The 25,704-nt window shown below is 40.6% G+C and overlaps 1 protein-coding gene across 1 annotated transcript in view; it reads right to left on the bottom strand.

Moving 5' to 3' along the window:
• Window positions 1-6,642: 6,642 nt before the first annotated feature.
• Window positions 6,643-25,704, bottom strand: part of DLGAP2 (DLG associated protein 2) — a 345,317-nt gene continuing 326,255 nt past the window's right edge. Inside the window, exons 9-13 of the mRNA XM_056856455.1 lie at window positions 25,401-25,486; window positions 24,456-24,871; window positions 17,350-17,441; window positions 9,000-9,152; window positions 6,643-6,876 (exon numbers count right to left, since the gene is read on the bottom strand). Of these exons, the coding sequence (XP_056712433.1) occupies window positions 6,658-6,876; window positions 9,000-9,152; window positions 17,350-17,441; window positions 24,456-24,871; window positions 25,401-25,486 (966 nt within the window). The 3' untranslated portion in view covers window positions 6,643-6,657. The remainder of the gene's footprint in view (window positions 6,877-8,999; window positions 9,153-17,349; window positions 17,442-24,455; window positions 24,872-25,400; window positions 25,487-25,704) is intronic.

Raw genomic sequence — 25,704 nt, 5'->3', positions numbered from 1 at the left:
GACACCTAATGAGATTTAAAGGTTAAAATAGGAACTGAAGTCTCAAGTTAACATTCCTGTTTTTAAAGTTGAATTTTGCACTGCATATTAACATACAGGGTTGAATCCAGTGACTTTCTTCTGTTACGTGAGGTGCCTTGCTCTTGAGGAAGGAGTCTTGCTCTGCTGGAGTCCTTCCACCAGAGCAAGATGACTCACATAGCAGAAGCCAGACATTAGATCAGACTAGGGTTGTGCAGGTTCAGGTCTATTGAGCCTGATTTTTTCCAGTAAACCTGAAATAAGCCGAATACCCATACCAGTAAATATGGGTATTCAGTTTTATTTCTGGGTTTCCCAAAAAAAATTCAGGTCTGTTATACTCTATGGGATTTATTTCTAAGCTCCTGTGGGGGCATTTTTGGAGGTAGAGTTCCCAAATTTTTAGGGTAGCTTCAAGGGACTCTCTTTGCATGAACCCCAAAGTTTGGTGAAGATTGGGTCAGGGGGTCCAATTGTATGGTGTCCCGAAGAAGTCGCCCGCTCCGCCATAGAAATGCATGATAAAGTCACAAAGTAGAGTCCCTTGCAGCTATGCTGCGAATTTGGTGATTCTACCTTAAAAAATGCCCCCCCCTTGGGGAATTTCACCAAACTTCAGGGTTCATGCAAGGAAAGTCCCTTGAAGCAACTCTGAAAATTTGGGGACTTTATCTCCAAAAATGCCTCCCCCAGAGCTCATTAAAAAAAATCCCATAGGAAAAAGCCTAGGGAAAGCCGAAGCCGAAAAAAGCTGAATACCTATTCGGCTGATTTGGCAATTGGCTATCCAGCTTCGGCTTTATTCCCAGTTTTAATATTCAGCTTTAATTAGATCTGAAAGACACTTTTCTGGTTTATTTTCAGTTTGGGTTTATCTATATGCACAACCCTAGATCAGACCTTATATTTTGAATACAGTAAAGCTACAATTAAGAATTCAGTGCACTTTTCCTTGATTATACTTAGGGAGGTTCTTTAGCACATCCTCTTCAAGGAAATAGCAGACATGCTCAGCAAATTTAGTAAAGAAGTCTCTAAAAATACAATCTCCCCTTCCAATATTGCTAAAAAAATATAATTTGTAGGATAAGCAGTTGCATGATCCAAGCCTTTTGTGTCTTGCTTTTAAGAATGATTACAAAACCCTATTAGGGCTGGTTTTGCAATCACTGATCCTCCTCCATTGGGTTGTCTTTTTTAGATCATAATGCGATCTGTGGATGTTCTGATGAGCAACCCAAGAGGAGTTCACACTTATTTTGTATCCACCCCCCGCCCCGCCAGTATTTTCAGGGTCCATGCAGAATGGTAACACTAGGTGTTTGTTTTTTAGTCCCATAATGCACTCATCTGACTCTGAGATTTGGCGACCTTAGAAAAAACACATTCCTGGGATGCATAAAACAAGCAAACAATTCCGCCTCAAAATTTGTGTGCCAAAATAATACATTTTTTTAACCATCAAGTCACAGCTGACTTATGACGACCCCATAGGGTTTTCAAGGCAGGAGATGTTCAGAGGTGGATTGCCATTGCCTGCCTCTGCATCACAACCCTGGTATTTTTTCAAGGCCTCTCATCCAAATACTAGCCAGGTTCATGGCTGAGAGTGTGTGACTGGTCCAAGGTCACTCAGCAAGCTTCTATGGTGCGAGTGGGGATTTGAACCTGGGTTTCCCAGGTCCTAGTCCAACACCTAACCACTGTACCACGCTGGCACCCAAAACAATACATATACATATATATTTTAAAAATAGTTTTCAGCACACAAAGAATGAGCTAGTTTTGAAGGGGTTTCTGTTATTTTGTTGCTGCTGTTTTTATGTTGCTACTTTCCCCAGGACCCCAATTCTCAGAGTTGTGCAAGTGTGCTCCCATTCGGTTTTCTGCCGACTATGGGAAATGGGCTCTGTTTTAAATCTTTGGGTTCTTTCAAATTCCTTGAAAAGGGATGGAAGATTGTCTGTGCAAAACCCATGGAAAAAAGATGTAATACCTGCTTAATACTACATCCTGTTCTCTTCTGTTAACGACAGTTCCTTTTGAAAAGGTTTCTTTTTCTTTGTAGATACAGAATGCTGTCTAGAACAGGGAAGTTCATACACTTAACCCTCTGAATTACAGGCTACCTCAAGCAGCTTTCAAAGTGCATATTTACCATGACTGAATAAAAAAACAATTGCTGTGACTATCTGAAACATTTTTGCACGAATCCCACATATTACCTCTGTATTCTTGAGCTTGTGGTTTTGAATTTGACATACAATATGCATTTACTGTGTGTTTTTTATGAACTCCTCTGTCTCCCTCTCTAATTGTCTTTTGCCAGACTTTTTGTTTCATCTGGCATACCCCCAATAATGGTTACTGGCCCTCCTTCTGGTGTTTATGTGCTTTAGTTGAATTATTTTATCATTTTAAATGTATTTTTAAGTGCTCAAATGTTTTCATGTCTTTTACCTTTGCTGCCTTGTGGAACCTGATTGGGTGGAAAGGCAGTATAAAAATGTTTTTGATGAATAAAATTAAAATTAAATGCTGTTTTTGGTCTTACTGTCAGTGACATTTCTCATTCTTACAAGAAAGGACATTCTGATCAATCAAATAGCAACCCACAAAACATATCATGGTGTGTAACCAACAAAAGGTGGGATGGAAATGAAAGCAAACAACCACAGAGGTTACTGGAAAACAAGTCTAGGTTCTTTTCTGTCTTTAACCAGAGACAGTCTGGTTCCATACAGTCCAGCACTGTGCATCATTACTTACAACTGTCCTGTAGTTGTCAATGAGATTTATAGTGCTATCCTAAGCCGGGTTACGTATTTCAAAGCCCATTGACATCAGTGGACTTAGAATGGTGCATTCTGCTAAGGATTAAATTGTTAGTCACAGGTAAACACACACAGAATTAGGGCCCTAGTTCAATGCAACATCTTTGAGAATTCTGCTTTTTACACTCATTTTTTTACAGACAACAAACGAAGAATTTGCTGTCTGGCTGATATAATTTGTCACTCTATGGATTCTAATTTCCAACATGGTAACTGCATCCTATTTCAAGATACAAGATTAATTGAACATGTTAGACCTCACCACTATGGTTGTATAAAATAGAATTTTATATCTTTTGATCATATGATACTTTAATATATATTTTTTGAACCACATCTGGCAATAACTTTATAAACTTTAGGGTTTACTCTAGAACTGGGGCCGACTGACTTGCAACACAAGTATTATAAACATGAACTTTATTTTTCCTCAACAAATTAATGTACAATACATGAGAAGCATGGCTTATTAACTGCCATTATTGTTTAAACCTTCCCTGTACAAAAAAAGAAGAAGAAGAAGAAAGAATATATTGCACTTAAAAACTTGATTTGCGAACAGGAAACATTTTATCAGAGTTAGCAGAAGGCATCTGGTTTACATTTTAAATAGTTTTCTTTGGAACGAACAGAGGTGGAACAAACAGTGGGATATACAGAGGCAAAGGCTCATATTCAATGTCTTCCCATCACTGCATGGACAACATGCAAATTAGTGTTCGGCTTGATCACATTAGCCTAGTCGATCCTTCATACTTCGTGCCTTACTCATTAGTAAGAGGTGATATTGATTTTAAAAATGTAAAGTGAAGTCAAAATAATAAAAGCAAAGGTCTTGTCTGCCAAGGAAAGTAACTTTTGTTTAAGGAAGTTCCCTTCAGAATGGCACAGTTAGGATTGCCAGCTCTGGGTTGGGAAATACCTGAAGATTTTTGGGGTGGAGCCTGAAGAGGGTGAGGCTTGGAGTGGGGAGGGACTTCAATGGGTTATAATGCCATAGAGTCCACCTTCCAAAGTGGCCATTTTCTCCAGGTGAAGTGACCTCTGTCGCCTGGAGGTCAGTTGTAATCCCAGATCTCTAGTCATCACCAGGAGGCTGGCAACCCTAGGCAAAGTGCACAACAAGGCCTTGCTGACATGGGCACTTGAGTTGCAATTGGCATTTTACAGTCTGCTGATCAGATATCACTCAAGAAATGTGTGGTGCAGAAGAACCATTTTCATTCAGCAAAAGAACTTCACATACCAAAGCATCAAATCCTTATATGGTTTTATCCGCTAGACTAGATGTTACACTTTAATAGGTGTGGATTCTTGAAAATTGTTTGCTTTTTTTTTGCATGGGATATGTTGAAAGAGTCAAATGCAGCACATTGCCTTATGACCATCAGTTCCTGCTCTGCACAAATGAGCAAAGCACATGTGATTTGGCCTTACCTATTGACTAAATGAGATAAAAACAGATCAGCTGCATTAGGTATGATGGGACAGGGAAGGGAGGGAAAGGAAGATCTGTTTCAAATCTGCTGTCTCTAGGAAATGCATATTCTACTCTTTTACTTTCATATAGTTACTTCTATGTAGCAGCTCCACTTGAAAAAAAAACCTCATCTTTAAAGATACCTGCAAAAATACTTGCATTTAAAACAGAACAGTAAGCAGCATTAACATTATACACTACCCAGGAGTCGGCTCTTTCCGAGAACTTCTATTAAACACACTGGGGAAGGGGAATATCCTAATCATCGCAGAAGAATATTGTAGGATTATTATTATTTTGCATTTTTAATGTTATACATTCCTCTTGGTTTTTTTTGCTTCCAAATGCAGTTTAAGGCTATTTGGTAAAATTTACACAAGATGTTAGGCTCAATTTACAGGGTCCCCTCCTTTCTCAAACATTCAACTCTAAAGATTCATATCTTGAAGCTAAACATGCTTATATCAGCTTTGCCCTAAAACAGAATGCATGCTTAACAAAATACATTGGAGGAAAGGGGTGGGGGAGAAGCGGAGAAACCCAATGTTGAATCTGCCTAACTTCCTATAACGTCTAGCATTTTTCAGCCACGTGGTAGAAGGAAGGGCTTGCAAAGTACATATTTAAAGTGCTCATCAAAGTGAAGAACCAAAGTGCTGTAGTATAATTTAAGAAGCTGTTCTGCCTATGGCTAAATACCGATTGTTCAACTAAAACTGGCAACAGAAATTTGTCTCAAGGATGCAGTTCAGTTTTTGTATTTTGCTTTGTTCCAAACATTGATTTGTGTGTGTGTGTGCGTGTCTTCTTCTGAAGACTTCAGAGAATTATAGTCAGAATCTTGGAAAGATAAATAATTTGAATAACACTACTAAGAGTGTAGTTCACACCAAAGCATAATATTTCTACCTTTTCCTTGGTATTAAACAAAAACTGGGGGGGGGCACTTTCCTTAAATCCCACAGATAGAAGTCACACACCTCTTGAAATCATGTCTTATTAATCTGAAACAACTGTCGAGAGACTTTCTCTTATCTTTAACTAATACTGCATCGGAAAAAAATCTGAACAAAATTACAAATGTAAACCACAGTTCACCTTTTTTTTACCTTAAGATTACCATTTAAACTGAGATATACTTACCACTCACATTCATATTTCTTAAACTGGTTACAACATCACAACTGGTATTTTAAACAAGCAAAGGTGGTTTTTTTTTTTTTTGGTTTTGTTTTAAAGGATACCCTGGAAACTCAATTGATCTAGCATTTTGAGACTTTCAAATATTACATGTAGCACAGCTTTTGAAATAAAAAAAAATCCATGTTTGTAAACAAAATAACTACAGCATAAAAGAACTGTTTAAAATGTAATGAATGTTCCAAAGGAGTAATAGAACTTTTCATATCTTGCTACAGAAGATCTAAATTCTTAAGGCTTCCCTTTTTGTTTTGTTTTTACTCGAGTCCTCTTGCATTTTTTTCCCCATCAGACTTCTGGATGCTTGAAATGATGCACGTTTCTCACTGGGCTGGATGTTCCCACCACAATCAGATATTTCTATGCTTCTTCTTTTTTGTTTTGTTCCTGATGAACTTTGGAGTTTCATGGCCGGATATCCCTGCTTGTCTCCAAAAACTCAACTTGATGTGAGAGGATAGGCCTCATGTTATTTCGCAATAACGAAAACGAGCAAAACAGCAGAGCACAAGGGCAAAAACATTAGCCGGGTACAAGGTAAGGAAACTGGAGGTCAGAGAGAAGAACGGAGAGAGAGAGAGAGAGAGAGAGAGAGAGAGAGAGAGAGAGAGAGAGAGAGAGAGAGAGAGAGAGGAATGGGTTCTTTCTTTCTTGCACTTTACATTTGTAGCACCTTCTACTTGGATTAGCTAATGCCTCTGGTGAATGGTGAGATGCACCCATTTGAAAGTTTGTTATATTCTTATCCCTAGCTATCACATCATTTATAAAAATATAAATAACAAAAAAAGTAAGCTGGGTTCCATCTCAAGAGGTGTTTCTCGTTGTCCTCTGAGAACGTATCGGATAAATAAGGTCTCAAGAAGCCCTATCCATTGGAGCTGATTGTTTAGTCTGATAATAAATACAAAATAAGGAAAAGAAAGTTCTTGCAACAGGCTCAGCAATTCTGAGGAACTCAAAGCATTCCACTGTGCAGGTGGCACAAGGGACACTACACCAAGGGCCCATTCGGTGGGAAGGGAAGAGAATGTGACAAAGTTTAGCCGGGAGGAGACAAACTGTACAAGCATTTTGTTCTCTGAAAAAAGAAGAAGAAGAAACTATGCAGCATTCTGGTCTCTAAAGCCTAGTTTGGGCCTCTGGGATATATATCTCAATGCTGTCTGCGCGCTCCGTCGCTGAATTCTGCCGAAAGGAGGCTGCTCTTTTGGCAGCCATTAGCCGTCTTCGGGCTTCTTGGCGTTGTCTGTCAGGCAGATCTAGAGACTTCTCTCTTGTAATAGGGAATTTTCCTTTTGGGGGCTTCTTTGGTACAGGAGGAGGAACTTTTCTTTCTTCCTACAAAGAGTGTGTAAAAAAAGAAGAAAAAAAAATTAAAATACAGGCCAGTCTTAAGAGAGTCCCTTCCAACATTTGCCAGAGTTCTTCCACATGAAGTATCACCAAGCTAAATCAGAAAATGCTGAGGAGCAAAGGTATAGATAAAAATCTATTGTTCAAAACCACTACAATGTCTGTAAAAAAATTAAATATTCTTTACTAAATGAACAATGTATCTATAATCTGTGGAACATTCCTGTTGTAAACCATAAAAGACTAGACATGCTTTGATGTACTGTCTTTCTCAGTTGTGCCTTCACAAAAATTTATGAATACTACCATTCCTTTATAGCAGATAAATACAATACATAGAATTAAAATATAGTATCTTATTGAACAATGTCCAGCCATTTATTCTGTATAGGCTTGTTCCAAGATCTAAAGAATGCAAAATAAAATATATATAATTATTATACATCATAAGCATCCCCAGCTGTATGATTTGACCTTGAAAACACTGATTTACAGCTGCTGCTGCCTGCTGTGGAGATTTGCATGTGTGTGCTGGAAAAAAAAACATGGCTGTCCTGACACAAATACCTTAATTGGCCCTTAAACTCTCAAAATGCTCCCTTTCTATGACAGATATCTCAACTGCGAATTATTTTTATTTCCCTCAACATGTTTGCACACAAATCCAAAGATTTCCTCAACTGTGAAAACTTATCAAACTTCCTAAGTTAATAATAAATCAGCTGAACAACCTTACAGTCAGGCCTGGCCGGTACAACAGCAGGAATATATTTCACAAGCTCCAATTGAACCCCATTCAAAAGGATGAGATTTGGAAAGAGAGGGCACGATCCAGCCCAAGTTAAGAGTATTTTATGTTCCATTAATTTGGATGAGAGAGTTAAGCATATTTTTAAGCTCTCCAGCCTAAATTGACAGGACATCACAGTGTCTGGAGGGCACCCTGTCTCTCTCCTCTGCACTGAACTCTCAATGCGGAAGAAGTGGCAGGAAAATTGCCGAAAAGAGAGGCTCTTAATTAGACCAGTTCTGCAGTGTTTGGTCCCCACTGAATACGAGATTGCAGCTGGCCGCAAACCTCTCTTCTCTGTACTCATGCCATCCATTATGTACTACATTTTTTTCTTTAGTTATGCAGAGGTAAGGCCCGGCATATCAACTGACTAGCACAAGGAGAAATGTTTGTGGTAATGGTCACTGTATTTAATGTTGAACACGTTATTTTTTACATTGCCTCGCCAAAGAAAGTTGTGGTATTAGTGAGTTTCAAATCAAATCCCCGTCTCTTCCAACAAGGGCTCAACAGCAATTGGTTCTTGTGGGTTATCCGGGCTGTGTAACCGTGGTCTTGGTATTTACAAGTTACACAGTTACACAGTAACACGGTTACACAGCCCGGATAACCACAAGAACCAATGAACTCTGACCGTGAAAGCCTTCGACAATATTTTGCTCAACAGCAAGTTTTGTATTGTGTGAATGCGGGGGAAGCGTCAGCAAGTGTTTTGTGAGAGAGTGTGAGAGAGAGTGGTAGAAAGCATCAGAGAGCCATTGAGAAAGAGAGAGAGAGAGAAAGAAAGAGAGAGAGAGAGACAGACAGACAGACACAGACACAGAGACACAGAGACACAGAGAGAGAGACAGAGAGAGAGACAAGCAGGGGGAAGCCTGGGGTGCCATTTAGAGAGGGGGGGGGGAAAGAAAGCCTCCGCTCCCTTGAGAGAGGGGGGAAGTGGGGGGAGCCTTGGGTTGCTGTTGAGGGGGAGGGAGGGTGTAGAGGAATCTCTGCCCACCCATCTCCACAAGTTTCTTGCGGGTCGCCACTTGTGTGAATTTAATCCCTCCCTGTGCATGATACTTTTATTTACAGGATTTTGTTTTGGTGAAGTGAAGATTGAAAGGACTGTTTGGTCCAAATAAATTGTACTCAACTGTTGACAGAAAACAGGCATGCATTAGATTGTTCTTCTTACAACTACAATTATTTATTTTTGGATCGGATCATCAGTTAGTTACTAACTGAACAGAAAAGAATGGAATGCAACACAAGGAGGCGGTATGCATCAATCCAAAGTGAATGTGAATTGTTCAATCTACAGTATCCTTACCTTTCTTTCAGGTGATTCTATTATCTTCCATTCATTCAGTTTCAGCTGGTGCAATTCATCAAACTTCATACTGACATCTTCAATAGATAGCTGTAACAAGTCCCAGAATCCTGCTAGATCCTGCGAAGTTGGCCGGGGCATGGCACTGGGATCCTAATCCACACAAAACAAAGACAGTGTAAATAGTAAGAATATCAATTAGATCGCCTAGCATTCTCCACAACCTCTCTCACTCAGGTTCATGGTTGCAGGTTGGTCAGGCTGCCACATTTTGCTGCCCTTCTTGCCTCTTTTAAAATATAGAGAGTGCCATGACCGTTTCACATCCCAGGTCTTCTGTCTCACTCACAGAGACATCAACAGACGAAGTAGCCAGTCCCTTCAAAGTAGCCCAATCACTCCTCACTCAGAATTAGAAGAAGAAAAAGATTTGTTTTTTATATGCCAACTTTCTCTACCACTTAAGGAAGAATCAAACCTTACAATCACCTCCCACTCCCCACAACACACACTCTGTGAGGTAGGTGGGGCTGAGAGAGCTCTAAGAGAGCTGTGACTAGCCCAAGGTCACCCAGCAGGCTTCATGTGGAGGAGTGGGGAAACCAACCCGGTTCACCAGATTAGAGTCCACCGCTCATGTGGAGGAGCGGGGAATCAAACCCGGTTCTCCAGATTCAAGTCCACCGCTCCAAACCACCGCTCTTAACCACTAAACCACGCTGGCTCAAACACTGGTGTTGAGGACTCAAACACTGTTACATTCACACACTGCCACCATTTATTCATAACCATATATATAAAATATATATTCATTCATATACATATATTCATGTCTGTCTGTCTGATACATCTATCTATCTGTCTATCTATCTATCTATCTATCTATCTATCTATCTATCTATCTATCTATCTATCTATCTATCTATCTATCTATCTATCTATCTATCTATCTATCTATCTATCTATTCAGCCACAGAGTTAAACAACCAAGGCGTCAACTGAACTTTCGAACTGTTTCCTCTTTCCAGCATTTGGAATCTTTTGTTACAAATTGACCTTTCCCAGGCTGCTTTAAACTGTTGTTTTTTTTTTGCCACAGCTTCACTCAGTCAGACAACTCTCTCCCCTTTAACTCTCACTGCCAACTCCCGACTGCTATTTTCCAGCTGTTGCTCACATGTCATCAGCTCTCATTGGTAACTCTGAAGGAGAGGCGGAACCTAACCTGTCTGCCACACCTACACGTCCCTAAAGGTATGAATAATACTTCCAAGAATTCAATAGCTTGATTGAATCAATGCTGATATCACAGCAGCTTATGTTTGGGACCACCAAATGGCACAGAGAAGTCCATCTGTTTCTGCAGTTTGAGCTTTCCTTTAAACAAACCGGAAGATTCTGGCCATTAACGCATGGGTGCTTTCTCCCTCTTTTCTCCCGCGAATGCAGCGAATTGGCGAGGTCCCCACACACATGCTTTGCACAAGCGTGCGTTGACTTCTCTGTCTTTCGCTACATTCCCAGGAGAACTAATTCCTCTGTTATTGCGACTTAAATGAAAGTCGCGCAACAGAGGAAGGAGCTCGCCCATGTGTGCCGGGCACCTGGATCGACTCCCCACCGGGAGACCTCTGGGCCCCGGCAGCAGCAGCGGCGGCTCCTTTCCCTGCCGGGAGGAAGGCACTACCCGGCCCTGGTGGGGAGAGCAGCGGCAGTGGCACCTTTTCCTCCCCCACCCCACCCACCCCCCTCTCTCTCCCTCTCCCCGCGCCACCCCCCAGGCAGGCGTTTGAAGCTAACCTCCGAGCAGCCTGCCCGGTGAAGGTTTGTGGCGGCGGGAAGTGCGAGGACCTGGCGTGCCAGAAGGGGCTGCCGCCGCTTCCCCTCTGACGGTGGGGATCCAGGCAGCAGGCTGCTTGGAGGTAAGCTTCAAATGCCAGCCGGGGGGGGCAGGGGGGAGAGAGAGGCAGGGGTGGGGTGGGGTGGGGGAGGAAAAGGTGCTGCCGCTGCTTTCCTGGCCAGGGCTGGGCAGTGACTTCTACCTGGTGGGGAAAGCAGCAGTATTTGTTTGTCCCTGTTTTATGTCCCTGTGATTTCAATTTTTTGAATGCAGGAACATAAAACATGAGATACACCAGGGACAAACAAATTCGATTATGGCCATGTGTTAATGGCCTTTATTCCTCAGTGTTATAGGAAACAACTCGTAAAGGGAAACAGTTGCTTATTAAAAAAAAAACGACGACTTGTGAAAAACTTCCAATGGCCACAAACCAATAAATCTTTATTGCTCTCAGTGGAACCCAACAACAACAATCTTATCCACTCCATGCCAAAAAAATCTCTGATGATCCATGGATGATTCCTTAGCCACCAACTTGGAACTGATATCTTAAGTGGTCCTAGTTAGAAAGCAAGTAGGGTTTTGGGAAAACGTTCAAACATTGTTTAAGAAACAGGAGAACGTATGAGAGGTAGCATGTTACAGTGGTTAGAGTGTTAATTTAAGGTCAGGGAAACTCACTGTTGAGAGTGAGATCACCCCACTCACCATTCAGTTTATCAGGCGACCTTGAGTCAGTCACTTTCTCTCCGCTAACTGACATCACAGTTAGGAGAGAAGGGCTATGTATTTTGTCCTCAGTTCCTTGGAGTAAGGACAGGATTTTTAAAAATTGAAACAAATAAATCCACTCCCAATTGCATTCACTTCGACTAGTAGATCAGTTTTATATCATATGCTGGTACGTCAATATGCACACTATACTCCCAGCCTCCAATTGATGTAAATTAGTGCAGCTTGATGTACTGCAATGGAGACGTAATCTACTGCAGCATTTATGAGAAGCCTGGCTATTCGTGGGGCAATCCAGTGGGTAGGACTGAACAAAACACATATGCACGCTTGAAGTCCTCCAGACAACCTAGATTTTCTCCAGGTTTATGCTTTAAAAGAATCTATGCAGTAACTGCTGCTAGTGGTGGTCACTGAGGCTTTCCATTCTATCCTTATTTAAGGAGATTATACTTCTTTCCTAGGTGCTCCACTCAGAAATAATGCTACATAACTTCCAGTGTTGCTCTTCTGTTTGCTTTATTTTCTCTGGGCCACAAGAGGGCTGCCTTGTACCGCTAAAATGTGTATATATCACTAATGTATACCAGCACTTTTTTTCTTTTCTTTTTCTTTTCTTTTTTTGTCTTGTTTATTGCTTTTCTGTAATTTTGTTAACAATAAATTTAATAAAATTCTTTTTAAAAGTAATGTATAGCAGTGCTTCATACTTTCAACAGCCATCCTGCAAATAGAGATGCTTCGTCTTGAGACATACTTAAATCTGATCTTACTAAAAAATGTGTATAGATATAGATAAACAAAATCAGGAACATTGTTCTAACTACATGAATTGTGCCCCAAAGGACAGTCGCTAGTAAAAAAGGGCTTAGATAATGTTTGCACCTCTGTACTGGCCTTTTAAGAGCCCCGTGGCGCAGAGTGGAAAGCTGCAGTACTGCAGTCAAAAGCTCTGCTCACGACCTGAGTTCAGTCCCGACAGAAGTCGGTTTCAGGTAGCCGGCTCAAGGTAGACTCAGCCTTCCATCCTTCCGAGGTGGGTAAAATGAGTTCCCAGCTTGCTGGGGGTAAAGGGAAGATGACTGGGGAAGGCACTGGCAAACCACCCCGTATACATAGTCTGCCTAGTAAACGTCAGGATGTGATGTCACCCCATGGGTCAGGAATGACCCGGTGCTTGCACAGGGGACCTTTACCTTTACTGGCCTTTAGCTGCAATGTTTCATTAGAATTCATAAGGCTAAGTAATACTTGTTTTTAGTAGTGTGGGCTTTGAGAAAAGTCAGGTCTCTGCAAAAACCTAATGTAATTCTTCAGAAGTACAATATAAAGAGCATTTGCCTGTCTTGGCTTGTGTACACATATGTGATGGTGTCGGTACAATTGCAGACCAGCTTCACAATAGCTTAGTGTTGAATCTTTATAAATCTTATCGGATAAGAATATGGCTAAACATTGTTGTAAAGTGGATTAAGATAATGAATGTTCCCGCTGAGATCACATCAAGGTGTTAAAATAATGAGATTGACTTCAAAGACTCTCTCTGTGTGTCTCTCTTTGGTTTTTGGGGAAAAAATTGAATAGTTTGGCAACTGTTTGACTATTTCAAACATTCTGGCTCCAATGCATCAGCAACCCAGTGATTGTTTTTAAAAAATCCATCTATGATAGATACAGATCCAACTATAACATGATAGATTTTTAACAGCTACTGAATGGGTAACTGTGTAGACAAGTAAACTTTGTAACCTCAATTCTCCCTGATTTTTATTCCTACTTTCTGAATGACTGACAAGGTGGTGATGGGGGACACATGGTGTTGTATACAACATACTGTCATAGGGCACGACTATATGAAATCTGTCAACCAGGTTCCCAATATTTATAATTGTATTTAGAAGAAGCTGTGCTGGCTCCCACCACAATTTGGATCAGACCCTTGATGATGGCTTAATCCTTTCCCTTTGTCCATGCTCTATTTGGCAGAAATTGGGAAAGGCTCAGTAGTAGAGTATGGCTCAGTATTAAGGCTCAGTAGTAGCATATGTGCTTGGCATGCAGAGGGTCTCAGGTTCAATCCCCGACATCTCTGGTTAAAAGAATCAGGTTTTAAATGATGTCAAAGACCCAAGGCCCTAGACAGTCACTGCCAATCAGAGCAGACAATATTGAACTTGACGGACCAAGGGTCTGACTCAGTATAAGGCAGCTTGATATGACATATGCATGTGACAAATGTCCACAATCAGCCACCATCAGCTCTAATAGGGCTAACTGCAGAACGGAAGGGAGATTTCTGTCTGGAAAGGGGTGTGGCACTAAACCTTCCCTGTCCCAGTGCTGTATTCTCAATCCAAACCCTCTTTCCTACAGTAGCTTGAAAAGAAAAAGAAAATTAGAGATGGCAGGCAATCTAGCTACTGCTCTCTTGAATCTCATCTACTTTTACTGTAATAAGAGAGGTTGTTTGACATTAAAATCGAGGTTCCTGTACTTCCTAACTGCTGCCTGAGTGCTCACACCAAACAAAAACATTGCAGAGCATTTGGTGATATTTTTTTTCAGTACGCGGCCTGACTTGTTTGTCCTGACGGCATCACTCTGTCGGTGGCCTGAAGGAATCAGTCAGAAGAAATCAGCTCATTCAAGCCCCCCAAAGCCCTCTCAGTGCGGACATACCCTTAGCACTCTCACCAGCACTGACATAAATAATGGTAGCAGAGATGTGAGAAAAGAGTAACTTGACTGCTTGTGGCATTAACTAAACCAGTTACCACTGATGCAAATGGCAGAGTAAATGCAGCCCAGAGCACCCTCCCTTGCATTTCAAGTGTGTTTTTTTCAAAACCCTGGTTTGCTTTCACTTTATTGGATAACAAGACCCAAACGGGCATGCAGAGAATGAATGCCTTGTCATGCCAGTAAAGGTTAAACTGTAAATATTACAGAATGATTGATTTTAAATAAGACAGACTTATAGGTCACATCCTCTGATGCCAACTCAAAATTTTATTTTGTTCTCTCATTCCAACAGGAACTGTTGTCTTTCGCTGGTGCTGCATTCTGACAGAAGTTTACCCCATGGCCGATTTAATGCTATAGCAGTAAAACAGAAGTTGGAAGGAGGTACCCCAAAGGAAGAGGAATCAACTACTGTGTGGATTTTGTGCCACAATCAGATTCAGATTCAGACACCTTTATTGACATAGTAAAATAGCAATGAGGGAGCATAAATACACGTACCCACAAGGATTCACATACAACAACATGACCAAAACTTGTCCCTCAAGTTAAAACATTTCAATTTAAATACTGTAACAATACATTCATCCAGCCAGCAGATAAGAACTGCAGCTAACACCGGCACCCTTCCAGTTGATGTTGCCCAGTGGCTGCAAATCGCCTCCGCTGGTTTTACATTGTTTATTTATTCTTTACCCTCTTATTTTTATTTTTGATGACAATCGTCAGAAACTCTGCCACATGTTAGGTGACAGCAGGTGTCTTGTCCACTAATAAAAATTTGATGCCATCATATGCTAAAATTTTTAAGGGTGAAATGTGAGGATTGATTAATTCTAGACGTTGTTTATGATACAGGGGACAGCACAAAAGGATATGCTCAACTGATTCTGGTTCTTACAACTAACAGCTGCAAATTCTTTTGTTCCGGGGGATAGTGTGCCACAATCACTTTTTTCTTTAATGTATCAACCACACTGACCCCACCAGCCTCTACCAAGAGGAAATGTCGGCATTCAGTGCAACAGTCGGTATAGTCTTGTTGGAACTTGCAGAACAATCAACATGGTGGTGGTGGTGTGGGGGGTGGATCACTGTGTAGGATCCTGAGAGCCATACAATTAGTTCCAATGTCTCTAAGCCAGAGGTTCCCAAACTGTGCTCTATGGAGCACTTGGTGCTCCGCAAAACATCTCCTAGTACTCCGTGAAGAGATTGGAAAGAAAAATGCTACTGTCATTCGGTTTAGTATATAGGTTCCTAGGTCAAAATTAGTGCTCCGTGACGAATTTCTCTCCTGTAAAGTGCCCCATGATTCAAAAAGTTTGGGAACCTCTGCTCTAAACAATACTTTGACTTGTGTTAGATAATATGCCACCTCCCAAATCTGAGGGAGCAGGGAAATTCTAAGGGGACTTTCAAAAGCAGGTTGTGATATGGTTTGCTATACAAAATAAATTTCACTGGACATGCCCAACACTTTGATGAGCCTAAAATAAATCTTAGGATCCTAGCCAAGGTCATTAATGCATAGTTTTCTATTCAAGGTCATTAATGCATAGTTTTTTATTCAATGTTTACAACTTTCACATCCCCGAGAAGCAACTACACAGTTATTTGAATTACACTTAAAATGGCCATCTGTGTCTTTCTCAACTATGAACTGTAGGTAAAGATAAAGGTAGTCCCCTGTGTGAGCGCTGGATCAATACTGACCTGTGGGATGATGTCACATCACGACGTTTACTAGGCAGACTATGTTTATGAGGTGATTTACCATTGCCTTCTCCAGTCATCTACACTTTACCCCCAGCAAGCAGTGTACACATTTTACTGACCTTGGAAGGATGGAAGGCTGAGTCAACCTTGACCTGGCTACCTAAAACTGACTTCCATCAGGATCAAACTCAGGACTTTAGCAGAGCTTTGACTACAGTACTGCAGCTTACCACTCTGCACCACAGAACAGAGTGTACAAAGTATGAAGAACTGTACAAAGTAGCATATATGAGAGGTTGCTGAAAGGGCTGTGGGATAAGTCAACAAAGTTTTGTGAGCCCTGGTCAATCTTAGGGGCCTATGGAGCTGGGAAAGTCATACATTTGATGTCTGGACTGGGACTTTGAGTGTGAGGGAGACAGAATCTTTAGGTGGAGAGTCATGGTAGCTCTCACAGCAGCTCTGAAGAGACTTCCTGTAGTCCTATATAGCTATATTGTCACATGCTGCCTGGCTATGTTCCATGTTACTGTATTAAGTAATCATATCATGAATTATACATCATCATATTTCAGGTTTTATGTGCCATTTCAAAACAAAATAAGCTCCCTCCTGCAGATTTTCCCGTTTCATTAATAAGGAAAAATATTAATAGAATAATATGTAAATATATGTGTTTCTTTCTACTCATTGTAACTCATGTTTCCCATACTCTACCACATATCAGTGGTGTCTCATAGCAAGCCTGAGGCCAGCCACAAACCCAGTAAATTTCATAGTTAAATTTGTGTCACTACAGCCAACACACTCTAGCTACTGCACCACACTGCCTTCTGTGACAACCCAAATTGTGCAAGAGTAGATGGTATAGGAGATTATACAGTTATTACTTATTATACAGTTACTCATGTCACTGCCCCATGGTAAGCTGCAGTACTGCAGTCCAAACTCTGTTCACGACCTGAGTTTGATCCCGGTGGCAGTTGGTTTCAGGTAGCCGGTTCAACATTGACTCAGCCTCCCATCCTTCCAAGGTTGGTCAAATGAGTACCCAGCTTGCCTTGGGTAAAGGGAAGATGACTGGGGAAGGCACTGGCAAACCACCCCGTAAAAACAAAGTCTGCCTAGTAAACGTCAGGATGTGACGTCACCCCATGGGTCAGGAATGACCCGGTGCTTGCACATGGGACCTTTACCTTTACCATGTCACTGCAGTCACCAAGTATTATATTGTTTCCACCAGATAACTAACTTTTGAGATAGAGCAGGAAATAGCTCAAATCCTGTCCATCAGTATTGAAGAACTTGACTTACCAGATTCTGTTGACATAGCCAATAGAACTGCTGGAACTTCTGAGACATAAGCAGCTGAGCGCTTCCAACGGCACTCCGGATCTTACCTAGAACTAAACAGACAGGGTGATTACCATCAGTTTGGGTTTGAAGAAAAACAATGCACAGATATATTTATGAAATAGAAATGTTAAGCTGCAAAATCTTTCCATTCTATATATTGGTAGCTATTGAGTAAGTTTGGAAAGTCAAGATGCGGTTAAGAAACTCAGAAACCAGGTCAGCCTTTCAAATCCTACAGCAATTGTCAAAAATTAAAACAGAAGTAACTTTATTTTAAAAAGAGGGGGAAAAGAAGTCTCGATTTCTAACAGGAGCAAAGACTGACCAGCACATTAGGAAGACTTTTGAAGTGTAGTTTTAGTTTAAAGGGAGGGAAAAAAAACAGCCTTTAGGAACAATTCAAGCTAGTCTACTCAGAAGTATGTCCCATTGAATTTGCTTCCAGGAAGTATTTTTAGAACTGCAGCCTTTGTCACTGCTCAAAAGCCATACTACAGCTTCCACTAGGGTTGCCAGGTCTGGGATGGGAAATATCTGGAGATTTTGGGGCGGAGCCTGAGGAGGGAGGGGTTTGGGGAGGGGAGGGACTTCAATGCCATAGAGTCCAATCGCCAAAGTGGCCATTTTCTCCAGGTGAATTGATCTCTGTCGGCTGGAGATCAGTTGTAATAGCAGGAGATATTCAGCTACCACCTGGAGGATGGCAACCCTAGCCCCTACCCAGTATGGCTTTTAAACATGCAGTCCCTGCCTAAGCAGAAACATTTGATAAAACCTAGCCCAGATACCTAAAATTCCTGTATCTTCCACCACTGGTCTATAACAAAGAGCTGCTAAGTTAAAGAAACTTGGCTGCAGTAATTTATGGAGCTATAATATTTTAAGAGATATTTTATTCATATTTTTGTAAGTAGTTCCACTGTTCTTGCATTGCACCACCCATTTATTGGAAGAAGTCCAATGCCTGTTGTTGACTACCTGAAAAACTCCAGCCGAAACCTGAGAATAAAAATAACATTTACAAAACTTGAGCACCCCAATTCTCTTCCCAGTTCTTCCTCCATTATGTGAAGCCTTCATTTGGAGCTGGCTAGTCAGTGAGAATTCATCTTTCTGTCTAAATTCCACTTCACAGCATGAAGCCATCACAAAATGATTGCAAAGGGTGTATAGTTATCTGGGGTTAGAGGCCTCTATTTACATGCCTTCATTCTGCTCTACTTGTTCCTCTGAAACTGACCTCACAGAAGGAAATAACTACCATAAAGCCCTTTACTGTAACAGGATTATATATTGCATGCTACAATTTTCAGCACATTTTAAAGTGTTCAATTGCCTGAAAAATTATGTAAGAGGTGGCCAAATTCTGGTACTTATTTTGATTGATGGTCATATTTCTCAATGCTATAAATTCAACAAAAATTGTATAACCCAAATGTGTATACCCATTTTTCTGGCCACCTATGGTGAGTAAGAATCACCCCTGGACAGAAATGCTTTTGTAGATAGACTCAGGTCAATTTCTTCTTTCTGAAACATCTCATAGAGGTGTGCAGTTTTGTGCAGGGTACTGTACAATATTATTTTTTATTTATTTACAAAATTGTATTTAGTTACACAATTTATATCCCTCCTCTTTGCCCTTACAAGGGCTGCCAAGGTAGGGCTGTTGAAAACAAAAACAATCGGTTTAATTCAGTTTTGGGTTTAAATGGCCTTTTTTTATTTGGGACAACCTGAATGCTGAATTCCCCTATACTGGTATAGGTGGGAATTCAGCTTTAAATTCGGGATTCCTGAATAATTTGGCCATTTAAACACATTAAATGCATTTCGTCCATGACATTTAGCCAGACAATGCATTTATATTAACAGTGTGGACTGTGTCCTTATGAGCAGAAACGGAGATGGGAAAATAAAGAGGTCATATTTTAATTATTCTATTTTTCTGTATTATACATTATAGATCTATTTCCAAGACAGTACAGACTGTTAATTTCAGGGATCTCCTTGGGGAAAGCATTCAGTAAGAACTCCTTGACTTCACAGTCTTTTTGGATTGTGTGAAAAAAATCTGACCTTTAACTTTGCCTGTGACCCAAGACACATTTAATTGACTTTGCAGTTAGCTAAGAAATTGCAACATAGTCCATCCACAAGCACTTAAGAGTTTATTCTGCAAACCAAGTGAGCTGCCAAATTGGGGTCTTTACGTCCATTATATTCCATTGCCCTCAACGAGACTAAACCCTCCTGTGAGTTTTGAGAAAGAAATTCTAATGGTTTTGCAAATGTTAATCTAGCAAAAGTTAATTGTAACTAAGGCCACTGCAATAAGTAGGACTGTAGTTAGTAATGACCAGGGATGTTGTCACAACCACTCTAGGATTGTGCCCACATCATGTTTATGCGTTTCTCACGACATTGCAGCCTATAGATAAACAGGATATAAAGTGTGGCTGACAGATTAGCCCATTAGATCATAAATGCCTTCTGAATTTAGAGTGGTTAATTTGATATTTTTAATCAATGATGTTGGCACAAGAAAAGGCTGCTTTATGTTTAGGGAGATTGCATGAGCATACCCAATTACCCTTGCTTAATTGCAATTATTTTAAAGATGTAGGGCTGCAACATAAACACCTTTTTTAAAAACTGGAAATATTGGCAGCCAGAAGGTGTTAATGGTTGGCCCACCTGAAGGAAAGATGGGGAAATTAAAAGAAGTGGAATTAGGTGCTGAAATTGAAGATAGCAAAGATTTCTTAAGAATAAGCTGGTAAAGTTGCACAATTAAATGAATGGTTTGTATCCTACCACTGCCCCCACCCTGGGTCAGTGTGTTCCTTCGGTAGAAGATGCATCCTTCTGGCATCCTGAAACCCAGTGGTTTATAAAAACTGGCATTAGAGGGGGTTGTCAGAGGAGCTGCTTCAGTAAACTGAAAGGTGCATTTCTTTTTCTATAAAATGCCGTGATAAAATGGGTGCAGTCCATTTTCAAGTACCCTAAGAAGGATACTGTTGTCAGAGATTCCCATGCCATGTCTAGTGAATTACATGGCCCATCACTATCTGTCACACTGAAATGCGCATGACTCTTAGGAACAGCCTCAGAGAATTAGGAAAATCTACAGCCTGGTCTATCGAGAATTGTATGCACAGTCAGCAGCTTTGTAAGCAAAGGCCAATCACCAGAGTGGCTAGCAGGAGAGAACTGGCCATGATTCCCTCTCGCTTTCTCAAAATAGCATGGTTGACAGCCGTGGTTGGCTGGCACAAGAATAGTAGCTCTTTCAGATTCCAGCTTGAAAAAGCTAGGCACTTAAAAACTAGCTCTGATGCAGCCTGAATCCTGACACTGGGTTTCCCTTGTAACTGATGGCCTAAAATTGTACCTAGGCAGCCCATTCCTGAGCCTTTTGGCGGCCGGGGACGGCATGGCTGAGGCACTACCATGATGCCTCCAAAGAGATTCCCCAAACTCCAAAAGGCTTCAAAAAGCCTCTTTTAATTTAATTTTTTTTAAATGAGGCATTTTCTCCCATTGCGAACAGCGAGGCTGTGCCAGGAAAAACCTGGCATGGCAACACTGTTCCTGGAGGGGCTGTGGAAGCTGACTAACGTCAGCTCTGTCCTCAGGAATGCCCCCCCCCCCATCAACACTGCATGTCTCTTCCATCAGCTCAGGTGCTGATGGAACTGCCCCCACTTCCAGTGTAAGTGCCTCTTATCACACAATAAGAGGCACTTACGTTGGCAGCAGGGTCAAGCTGCCTCCTAAGCCCAATTGGCTCTGAAGCTCAGAACTGAGCCCTAAGTGTATTTTTCTGTTCTCACTCAGAGAGACTTGTCACCTGTGTTAGTGACAAGGTTTTCATTTAATTTGGTGGAATGGGATTGGCTTCTAGCCAATGGGCTAGAATGTGGATTGCAGATCTGAATGTAGAGCACACAGTACAAGTAGAGGCGCTGAGGGATGTTTGATTTAAAATGATTGAAAGATTTCATTGTATGGCGTTTTTCATATTTTAGAAAAAGATTAAAGAGAGAGGGAGGAATGGGAACTTGAGACCGTGCCCATTAAGAACCAGAGGCCTGGCAAGGACCTTGCAGGACCTTGTGTGAGATCCCTATGAACCTTTTCCATCAAACTCATCATTTAATCCATTTTGGGATGCCGCCCTCCCCAAAGGTTGGGGAATGATTACTAGAACGAGCTGTTCCCTTTGATTGTAGAATGTCCTCCCCAGAGACACCTCTTTGGTGCCCACTCTTGTAACTTGTGTGCCATGTTAAAACTGTTTTATTGTCTCAAGGTTTTTGCTGCTCATAGCATGATTTTTTTTTGCCACTGGTTGCTTGCTTATTTTACTGTCCCTGGTTCTGTAAACTGTTGTATTTTTAAATTTATATATTATGAATATATTTTTTAACTTGGATTGTAAGCTGCTCTGAAACACCTTTTAGCGGAAAGGACGAATATCAATGATATAGTCATTTATTTATTTAACATGATATAACGTTTATGGTAAACAGAATTTAGTTATTGGATTTTATGTACAGTTGACACAGTAATGTGCCCTGCACAATTTCGGTGAACCAAACCAAATGCAGCCCACTAGCCATGCATTGTGGTCTTCAAGGACATCTGCAAGCTCCTTATTTTTGTAATCCTAGGCAAGCATCAACAACAGCAGAGCCTCTACTGAGTTTCTACTGGGCCTCTATAGCCAGTGTGGTGTAGTAGTTAAGAGTGCTGGTTTGGAGCGGTAGACTCTAATCTGGAGTATTGGGTTTAATTCCCCACTACTCCACATGAGTGATGGAAGCTAATCTGGTGAACTGGGTTGGTTTCCCCACTCCTACACATGAAGCCAGCTGGGTGACCTTGGGCTAGTCACAGCTCTCTTCAAGCCCTCTCAGCCCCACCTACCTCATAGGGTGTCTGTTGTGGGGAGGGGAAGGGAAGAAGACTATAAGCTGGTTTGATTCTTCCTTAAGTGGTAGAGAAAGTCAGCATATAAAAACCAACTCTTCTTCTTCTTCTATAAATTCTGAATGGGTTGGATCAGTTGGTGCATGTTCGTTTTTGTCCAATAGAAAAAACACATCAAGATTCTGGCAAAATGGTAAGCACAAATGCTGCAAGAGCAGTAAGTCATATAAGAAATACCTGTTTTAAAGTTATTTAAATAGTACAGTGATGTAATTTATTTGCTTTAACTTTCAGAAGCAGGTAGAAGTGTGTGTGTGTGTGTGTGTGTGGAGAATTAAGGTTTATATTTAATTCTTGCAGGTATTCACAAAAATCTGTTTCAATTTTCCTTTGAGTGATTTCTTTGACTGTTCCAGAAAAGGAGGCTTCATATGGATAACAATTGTTTCATAAAATTCATCTCACACTTTATCTACTAGCACAAAGATTGCACAATAAAGTAGAATGAGACACTGCAGATGCATTGTTTTTTCTTAGAGAATAACATATTCAGGCTAAATCTACAATGAAAGGCAAGCATATATAGACTTTCCCATAAAATTTACTCAAAACAATATTTCATTGCTGGAAGTAGTGGTGAATGAATAGTTGCCTTGTGCCAAGATAACGTGTTCTCTTCAAGGAATTTCCACATACATATAAGCCATTCTGCAGTTTTCAGTGAAATGAAGACACGGCTTAAATGTCTTAATAAATAAATATTATGTTAGTAGATCAAGATATATTTCAGGTTGTGACAAATTCCAGAGAAGTAGTGGTGTTTGTTTGTTTCAGTGTAAACTATACACTCTTATGCATCTTAAATACAGATTTATTATGGCTGAAGGCACAATAAATCAGTTAGCCTTATGCTACCACAAGAATCTATATCATTTCAGGCTATGATATCTCTATGCCACCCTGAATATATGCTTATCAACCTGTAAGTGCACAAAAATCCATAAACTATATGTGCTGAAAATCTAGGGGGTTTTGTCTGGAAGATTTAACAAGCTTAAAAAGAGCCATACATTGTGTCAATCTCTATTTCCACCCAGATTTTAGATTTGTTTGAGCAGATTCATATTTGAAGTAAATACTTTCCTATACTAAAAGAGAAACGGACTCATGTTATTATGTTACTATGGACTGTTGTTTCTATAATGGTTGCTTGTACTATAATTGTGGGCTTCATAGACACATTGAATTAAATGAAGGTAAAACAGGCAGATGGGAGGAAAGGCAGCATGGTCTCGGAAGCTAAGCAGGGTCGTTTCTTGGAAGGGAGACCTCCAAGGAAGACTCTGCAGAGAAAGACTATGGCAATTCACCTCTGCATCTCACTTGCCTGGAAAGCCCCCAGCCAGGGTCACCACAAGTTGGCTGCGACTTGACAGCGCTATTTTTTTTTTGCCGTCAAATCACAGCTGACTTATAGTGACCCCATAGGGTTTTCAAGGCAACAGCTGTTCAGAGATTGCCATTGCCTGCCTCTACGTCATTCCTTGGAGGTATTCCTTGGAGGTTTCCCATCCAAATACTTGCCAGGGTCAAGGCTGAGAGTGTGTGACTGGCCCAAGGTCACCCAGGAAGATTCCATGGCAGAGCGGGGATTTGAACCTGGGTTTCTCAGATCCTAGTCTGACATCTTAACCACTACACCATACTGGCTCTCTACTGACAGCGCTATACACACAAAACAGGCAGATATAAACACCTCAAAAAAATGAAGTGAGGGCAAAATCTAACACTGGAGACGAGAGTTATAAAATATGTAAATGATCAAAGTTCAAAACAAATTGATCCTCTGTTTCAAACAAGAATTACATTAAACTTTATTGGTGAGAAAATGTGCCCCATGAATTGTCAACTCAGAGGCTCTGATTTTATTGCCAGCTATTGCTTCTACTAACCAGTGAGATTTGAATCCCTTTGGGGCCTGCTGCCTGTTTAGATTTTAAAGGAAAGAAGTGGAGGGGCATAAACTAGTAACATGTTCCCTAAAGTGGAGCGCTTTCAGGAATCACATAAATATATTAAAATAAAATTAAAAATGGAAGGTATGAGATACATAGATGGGCTCTTACTTTCTTCAGAAAGATCATTTTCTTCCGCCTCTCTTTCCATCTCCTTACACCATCCTTCCATTCTCTTCGTCTCAGTATGTAATAACTTCATAAACCAAGACCCATCCCTCCGACAAGGAGACATCCGTCCTGTTTCAACTGTTTCAATGGCTGGTTCCAACCAGGGTTCAGGTGGCGGAAGATTGGAAGTGTCTACTTGGGTCCTATAATCTTCTCTGTAACTAAACAACCCTTGTGTCCGTACAGTTCTTACTGCACCATATTGAGTAGGGGTGCTAGGTTCTGAATGCCTCTGGAAAGAGCCACCAAACTGAAGTCCCTTATCCTCCATTGTTATATGTCCTGGGAAGCCTTCAAGTTCTAGGTCAGCCTGAACAGCTGCTGTTACACTATTTGAGCGCTTAAACCGTCCGTGTCTGCAACAGAATGAAAACAAACTCAAACATTGTCCAAATACAGTAAATGTGGTCCCAATCAGGATTTCCCCCTTATTCTTCAACAATATTGATCCCAAATGACTATGCTTATTTGAATAAAAAAGGTAAATGAAACATGGTCTGCATAGAATACATTGTTACTATCATCGGCAATAAAGATATGAATGAAAATAATTTAAAACACACTGGGAAGCAAATATTGATTTTTTCCCACTTTAGAAAACAAAACATATGTAAGTTATCTAGAAATAATTTCAAACCCTTTTATGGCTCACTTTTTCATTAAACCAAATAAAGGCAAGTAAATGAAATGTAAATCCGAAGGTCTAAAATACAAGGAGGTATTCACTGTTATCATCCAAAGTTTTGTAGTTAGAATAAAGTACCATTATGCATAAAACACATGGTAAAACATTCAAATACATTTGTCTGTGTATATGTACACAGATATAACATTTTCCTTCTCTTTTACACACATACACATACTTTGTGTCTCTGTTTGACATACCGTTTGTCATCTTCAACTTGCACTCCAACAGAATGATATTCCCGAAGACCTCTGCTCTCAGTATCTGAATCGGTTGCTGTTTCCACCTAGTTCAACACATAAGATAAATCTGCAGAAGTGAACATTGAAAATCTGAGACTATTACTATCTCAATGACTTAAACTAACATCAATATGTCGAATTCTCAATGTGGCTAAGTCTGTGGATACTTAAATCTGGAGACTGGTGCCATGGACACGCAAGACAGATCTTTCTACAAACCTAAAAAAAGCTGCAGGTTTGCAAAAAATAATAATATTGAAAT

Source organism: Euleptes europaea, chromosome 10 (genome assembly GCF_029931775.1).
Source record: "Euleptes europaea isolate rEulEur1 chromosome 10, rEulEur1.hap1, whole genome shotgun sequence".
NCBI lineage: Eukaryota > Metazoa > Chordata > Lepidosauria > Squamata > Sphaerodactylidae > Euleptes > Euleptes europaea.
The sequence above is the reverse complement of the archived record's forward strand: the minus strand, read 5'-3'. Positions and strand labels throughout refer to the sequence as shown.